The sequence below is a fragment of the Coenobita brevimanus genome, chromosome 15, assembly GCF_032717465.1.
Source record: "Coenobita brevimanus isolate Jiangsu-jjx chromosome 15, ASM3271746v2, whole genome shotgun sequence".
In the NCBI taxonomy this organism is placed as follows: Eukaryota; Metazoa; Arthropoda; class Malacostraca; order Decapoda; family Coenobitidae; genus Coenobita; species Coenobita brevimanus.
The window spans coordinates 35,319,091-35,327,052 of NC_136968.1; the positions used below are offsets into that span (position 1 = coordinate 35,319,091).

General features: G+C 41.2%; 1 protein-coding gene across 1 annotated transcript in view; it reads left to right on the top strand.

The window, feature by feature from the left end:
- Window positions 1-7,663: 7,663 nt before the first annotated feature.
- LOC145390644 (uncharacterized) overlaps window positions 7,664-7,962 on the top strand; it is a 5,569-nt gene continuing 5,270 nt past the window's right edge. The window contains exon 1 of the mRNA XM_080265436.1: window positions 7,664-7,962. This exon is cut by the window's right edge and continues 137 nt beyond it. Coding sequence (XP_080121562.1) covers window positions 7,724-7,962 — 239 coding nt within the window. The 5' untranslated portion in view covers window positions 7,664-7,723.

Genomic DNA, 7,962 nt, shown 5'->3' on the forward strand with positions numbered 1-7,962 from the left:
AGGGGTAAGGAGGGGTAGCTTTGAAAAATACATCTATAGTGTTATATAAGGACTTACTGTACCGTAGGATTTCATCTTATAAAACTGACCTGAATCACTTTTGTACATCTGTGAAAACTAATTTGGGTCACTTTTCCAATTAAAGCAAGTAAGAATCGGCATTAAAAACTACCCGGTAATTGATTCTTAATTGCGTTTTTAATGTTGATGAAAATTGTGAGTCTAGAAGGCCCAAAAATCAATTGCTGGTTCTTTTGCTTGTGATTTGAACATGCTAACCAATATATCCCTGGCTCCCTTGTATATATGTACACACGGTAAAAGAAAGTATCGCGGAGGAGGGTTATGCTGATGTCTGAAATGGACAATATAGCTTGTTTAGTACTTGGAAAATTAATTGCTTATCATCTGAATATGCATCCAATAACAGTATCAACCATAAATTGTCATATGAAATTTATCGGTGACATATAAGCATGTGTGACAACAAGGGGGAGGAAGAAATCATCAAACATTTCAAGAGTCCATCATCCGTGGCATCAAACAGTTTCAGGCCAAATGTGCACTGATACTTTTTTTATTGTGTGTACTTATGTGTTAGTTTTGTGAGAGTTAGGGGAACTGTTCCCTGTGTCATTCTTCCAAACACTTCAGGTTTGTGCCATTCCTCTATTTCTTCACAAATTTGCTTTAAACATGGTAGCCTTGAATTGTTCCTTGGGCAAATATATCCAGACACCTTGTTTATTTTAATTTTATTTTTAAAGACATTTTGGGGGGTTTTCTTGAGTATATAAAAGTCAAACCATGCAAATACAAATTTTGGGACACTTCATGTGTGTTAGTTAATGATCATGGTAATTTGGACAAGCTGTGTTAGTGGACAGTAGTTGAATGCAGACCATTTTGCATTCCCAGGGCAATATTCATAATTTTTCATTTGTTACCAAGGATTTCCAGTTTAGGAGGAGGACTGGTAGTGTATGGGTTGTAATATATATGCTCTTTTTACCCTAACTTAGCCCAAAATTGCCATCTTTCTATCTTGAATGCTGAGCTGTAACAGGGGAGTAACATTAGAACGTGGTGCTACAGAAGTGCTTTACAGGATGCTGCGTGGTACTGTCTTCCATACAACTAAGCCTGCAGAAGGAAGAAAATCTGAGGCAAGTTAAGGTGAAAAAGAGTATAGTGAAGGCTGTGCCAAACTCGTTCAGTTGAGTCTTAAAGCTGAATAATATCATGTGGAGGGAGCAATAAGGAAATGACAAACTCTGGCTGGAATTAACTGAGGTGATGGGGACAACGAGAATAGAACTTCCATTGGAATAATCCACATTAGTTCCCATATTCAGCTGATTTTTTACCCACTGATTGCGATTTTCCATGAGCTGGAGTGTCAGTTTTGCTTAAATTTAATATGGAGTTCTTTATTCATGGGTAGAGCGTTCTTTGTGATAGTTTTAGACATTCTCGGTGTCATGTGTTATTGTTGGGAATAAGTAGTTTGCGATTAGCCGATGTAGACGGTAAAGCCGGAGGGATGAGATCTGAACAAGGTGTAAGTCATGTCGATCTCAAACAGGTCATGTCCGAGGTATATATATATATATATATATATATGTATCTTTCTTTTTTTCTAAGATCATTATTATAACTAGATTGCATTATGAGTTATACACAATTACACGTGTATAGATATAATTTTTGAAATAGGACTAAGGTAAATATGGCCATCCTGAAAATATGACGGACCATTCGTCAGTGTCATAACAGTGTGCGTGTGCGTTTGGTGTTCGTGTAATTTCCATCTTGATTCTGTAAGTATTATATATTTTATTATGATTTACGTGCATGTAATTGTAAGTACATTAAGCTAGAAGTATGTTCATGATTAAAGCAGACTAAACAAGGCTGGAAGGACATTATTCGAACGGTTTGATGGATGCTGAGGTGTGTTGACAATAATATGCCTGAGATGAAAGAGCGCGGGAAAAAAGTCAGCTTAGGCAAGAATTGTCAGAATCAGTTTTGACCATTTTTCACAATGATCTTGAATATGGAAAGTGTGGATAGAGCTGGAAATTAACAGATGGTGTCGTCATATCATCCTGTTAACTCCGTGCCATCGATACAAACCTTGCTTGTCCATTGAACATCTTTTATAATTCATTTCATTGAACTGTTTGCTTCTAGGCTATATGTGTCGACAGGGAAGCTAGTATTCTCTGTTGTATACAATATGGAAAAGTCATTATAGCCAGATTATAGTTTTGTTTATGTGAGAAGTATATATCCATGAGTACTTAGTCGTGGTTGCGTGAAATGTGATAGATCGTACTTATGAGGTAATAGCCTATCGAGTCTCCTTTGTTACATGTCAAAGTTATCCTCCAATCTGACTACATTTGGCCTTTAATGAATCTGAAAGAGTTTTAGGATCTTTCAGACGAGTCAAAATACCTCGAGATGGGCCAGTTTTTTTTTTTTTTTTTTTTTTTTTTTTTTCGTAAACCTTCAGTGCGATGGTAGATGTAATATTTGTAAATTAAGGGAATTTCTCTCTCTCTCTCTCTCTCTCTCTCTCTCTCTCTCTCTCTCTCTCTCTCTCTCTCTCAGAAGGCTCATAAAGGTAAAGGAATTGTAACTACAGAATGCTCGTTTTCATCACACACACACACACACACACACCGCTCGCTGGTGCAGTGGTAACGTTCCCGCTTGCCAACTGGTGGACGGGAGTTCGCGCCTCGCTCAGGTTGCGAAAAGTTTCACTGACGAAGTGGGTGGTTACTGTCCCCCTGGAGCAAGGGGATGGGGGTGTGTGTGTGTGAAGGTCACAGCCTTGCCCTTAGAACGGACTATATGAGCTCTCAGCTCCCTTCTGGGAGGGTAAAAGCTGACGATCACGACCATCAAGTGATCCTGACCGACCCGTTGAATTACATACACACGACCCCTGGCAACCTCCATGCAAAGGTATATAAAGGTGAGAGTGACCATGCAATAGGCAGTACGTCAGGATTGATCGAAGCGGGAGGAATAGCTTACGATGGCGTGTGAGTAGCTTTTTACATTTTTTTTAATGACTTGCACTTGAATTACTTGTAGTTTTGTTACCATTAAGCGAAATAATTTAAATCATGACAAGAAGACCTAACTTAACCGCTCAAGTCTTGTCATTCACTCACTGTGCTCTCAGTCACTGATACTCTTTCACTCACCTATTCTCACTCTCATCCGCTCACTCACTGTGCTCTCACTCAGCAACTCACTCACTCACTCACTGTACCCTCACTCAGTCACACTCACTGACTCACTCACTCACTGTCATCCACTCGCACTGTCGCTCTTTCATTCTGACTCACTCTCACTCAGATCTCTTTCGCACTATCCCGACGGAATTTTTTACATTTTTTTGTTTTCGACGTGTTAAATGCAGCTCTAGAGTATATAGATAAACAAACACTGAAATGTGCTTAGAAACATTACATCTCATAGTTTTGTGTGTGTGTGTGTGTGCAAGGAATAAGGAACCAAAGCCAGGAGCCTGCAAATCGTACCCTCCAAGAAAAAAAAAAAAAGCCAAATTCAAGATCCGTTCAGTTCGAGAAGCCTGGACACACTGCGTTTGAAAGACTGGAGATCATAGGCAGTGGAAGACAGAGAGAGGGAGAGTGCCAGAGGTGACCTGTTGCATAAGTGAAGGACTGGGAGTAACGGGTAACTCTTGCATTAGAGAGTTGGACATTGTTGCTAGACTTGGTGCTACGCGCCCGTCGTAGAGGTGGAGGGATGCAAGCAGACAGTTCAGAGGAGCAGTGACCACTGAAGTAGCGATAGAAAAGAGATAAAGATGCAACAGTGCGGCGAAGATACAGAGGTTGAAGGGAGCCAGTAAGAGGAGGAGAGTTAATGAGATGAAAAGCCTTTGACTTCACCCTATTGAGAAGAGCTGTATGTGGGGAGCCTCCCCACACATGAGAGTTGTACTCCACACAGGGACGAATAAAACCCGTATTAAGTAACTAGCTGTGCAGGAGTAAAGAAGGCACGGAGTCGGCTTAGCACATCTAATCTCTTGAAAAAGTTTACAAGAGAGGTATAGTATGAGCTTTCCCAGATAAGTCCCGAGAGAATGAAACCCCAAGTGTGTTTAAACGTGATGCAGGATAGAGCCGGTTGTTGTTAAAAATTACTGGGTACTCCTGCGGAAGATATTGTCGGGTTGATAGATGTAAGAACTGAGTTTTTAATGCATTAAAACAAGATTTTATATCCCAGTCAGAGATACGAGCCAAGTCAGACATTAGGTGTGCCATAACATCATCCCTTGTTTGTTGAAGTAACTGTTGAGATGGACGTTGTGGGAACCGAATGAAAAGGTGAAGGGTGGAGTCATCAGCGTACGAATGGATAGGACAGCTTAGATCACCGATTAATAAAAGGAAGAGAGTTGGTGATAGGACAGAGCCCTGAGGAACACAACTGTCGATAGATCTAGGAGAAGAACGATGGCCGTCAACAACAGCGGCTGTAGAACGACCAGAAAGGAAGCTATAGATGAAGGCACAGATAGAAGGATAGAAACCGTAAGAGGGCAGTTTGGAAATTAAAGATTTATGCCAGACTCGATCGAAAGCCTTTGAGGTGAAGCTTTCCCCAGTGTCCCGAAAGTACAGAGTGTAGCAAGATGTGCTGCATGCCCGCCATGATGGGGAAGGGATTCAAGCAGGTAGAACAATGGCCAAAGTAGAAGAGAAAGAGAGATAAAGGAGTTAGTAGGAGGATAAGACGAAAATCCTTTGACTCCACCCCGTGTAGAAGTACTAGCCTATATGTTCACACACACACACACACACACACACACACACACACACACACACACACACACACACACACAATAGGTCAAATAAGATTCCTATACAAAATCAGCAATTCAATGAGGTTAAACAAAGCCAGGAGTCGGTTCAGCGCACCTAGTCTGTGTGAAGGTGATTTTTGCGAGGGAAGTTGTGTGACCTTACTATTATACATAAAGAAAAAATGTCTTCAAGGATATTGAGATGATGAAGGACAGGTGTGTGCGTTGTTGAGGGTGAGGGGAGAGTTATGTGCAAGAATGTGTGTGTGTGTGTGTGTGTGTGTGTGTGTGTGTGTGTGTGTGTGTGTGTCAGTGCTTGTAAATGTGCATGTATATGTGTTTATGTGTGTGTATGTATATGTGTTTATGTGCGTGTATGTATGTGTGTTTATGTGCGTGTATGTATATGTGTTTGTGTGTGTATTAATTATGTGTGTCCATGGATGTGTATGTGTGCAAGTATTATAGAAGGTGTACGTTATATGTGTATGCATAATTGTGTGTGTTTGTGTGTGTGTGTGTGTGTGTGTGTGTGTGTGTGTGTATGCAGTATGTGTATCATCATCATCAGCCATTACACGTCCACTGCTGTATATGTGTATGTACAGTAATGTATTTGTGTTTGGATGTATGTATGTGTTTTAAATAGACCTCGAAATTCATACCAACTTTCTACGTACTGTACAGCTCAGTTTATAACCAGATGCAGTCAGATTTTAGGCTTGGTTTGACTAGTAACCAAGGAGACTCATTCTTACCCCATAACCAACGCTCATCCTGTTACACAAGAATTATTCACGGTACAGAAATGACCCAGTTCCGTCAGATGAAGAGAAGTAAATTACAGTAGCCAAAATAATTGAAAAAAGACGTTAATATTTGAAATTCGAAATAATATCCGGTTGAAAGAAGTCGTTGGTGTTTTAAATTTTTCTGCGCAACGTTCCAGATTGTTAAGCACGAGAGAGAGAGAGAGAGAGAGAGAGAGATTTTTTAGACTGACCTTCATGGATTTTGATCATCGCGTCCTTTCACTAGGTCTCTCTCTCTCTCTCTCTCTCTCTCTCTCTCTCTCTCTCTCTCTGTCAATAAATTTCTTTCCCTTTTTCCAGTTTTAATCAGACATAACTTACTGTATCATTATCTCTCTCTCTCTCTCTCTCTCTCTCTCTCTCTCTCTCTCTCTCTCTCTCTCTCTCTCTCTCTACGTGGGGAAAACGAAGATCAGCAGCTATGGGATCTGTAGAATTTAGACTTAATCATTGCGACTATAAGCTAGTAGGCGAAGGATAGTACGCTGAACACCTCCCTCGCGGAATCCCACGTGTAGGGGAGACCAAGCGAGATGCGTAACAGAGGAGGTGATTGTAATTATCCTTGTCAGTCACGCTCTCTCTCTCTCTCTCTCTCTCTCTCTCTCTCTTTCTCACACACACACACCTAAGCCTTGGAATGCGTCTCCTTGGTTACTATTCTCTTTTTTCATCGTGTTTGTGTGAAATTTAATAAGCTTTAGTTATGAGAGAGAGAGAGAGAATGATATATAATTACCTATTATTCTTGCCCATCCGGTGCATTCTCTCTCCCCCCTCCCTCACTTCCTCTCTCTCTCCCTATGCATCCTATTTTCCTTCCTTCCCTCCCTCCAATTAATTTCCTCCCTTTCTCCCTCTTCCTTCCTTCCTTCCCTTCCTTCCTTCCCTTCCTTCCTTCCTTCCTTCCTTCCTTCCCTTCCTTCCTTCTTTCCTTCCCTTCCTTCCTTCCCTTCCTTCCTTCCTTCCTTCTTTCCTTCCTTCCTTCTTTCCTTCCCTTCCTTCCTTCCTTCCTTTCCTTTCCTTTCCTTTCCTTCCCTTCCCTTCCCTTCCTTCCTTCCTTCCTTCCTTCCTTCCTTCCTCCTTTTCCTCCCTCCTTTCATGCTTTTTTCCTCCACCCTTTTCTTCCATTCATTTTACATTTTCAGATTTGTTTCCATTCTGAACCTAGCGTCGTCCCCCTACTCTCTCTCTCTCTCTCTCTCTCTCTCTCTCTCTCTCTCTCTCTATGACCTTGAAAAATGCAGGTAAGGTTACATTTCATATGACTTCCTTCCACCATCCATCCATCTATCTGTCAATCTATCAGTGTGTGTGTGTGTGTGTGTGTGTGTGTGTGTGTGTGTGTGTGTGTGTGTGTGTGTGTGTGTGTTTCCATGCCATCTCCATCTACCTCTCTGTTTATCTATCTGTGTACTTGTCTGTCTATCTATTTGTCTTCCTTTCTAGTCCATCCATCTATCTATCAGTCTGTCATTGTTTTTTGTCTGCCTGTCTGTCTGTCAGTTTATCTATCTATTTACAGTATGTCTATCCATCCACCCAACTACCTGTCACTCTGTCTTTATCTATCTGTCTGCCTATCTATCTATCCATCCGTCTCCATCCAGCTGCCTGCGAACCAATCTCTCTTACCTATCTATCTATCTATCTGTCTATCTATGTATCTGTCTATCTATCTGTCTATCTATGTGTCTCTATCTATCTGTCTATCTGTCAATGTATCTATCTATCTATCTATCTATCTGTCTGTCCACCTATCTATCTGTCTATCCATTTATATGTCTATCTCTACATCTATGTATCTGTCTATCTGTCTATCTATCTAACCAACCAATTTTATCTATTTCCAGACCCACCAATCTTCGTGTTCCTGTCTTTGGTTGGATCAGTTTTGGCCAGACCTCAAGATGTGCCTACCAACATTCCTACCACAACAACTACCAACATTCCCACTACAGCTACCAACATCCTCACCGCCTTCACCAACATCATTACCTCAACTACCAACATTCCTACCACACTTAACGACATCTCAACCACAGACATGACTACCACAACTACCAACATTGCTACCACAACCGGAACCGCCTCTACCAACATTCCTACCACAACTACCAACATTGATACCATGGCTGATGATATGACTAGTAAAGACATGGCAACCACAACTACCAACATTCGTACCACACCTACCAACATTCCTACCACAATTACCAACATTCCTACCACAACTACCAACATTCCCACCACAACTACCACTATGCCTGCCAAATCTGTTGCCCT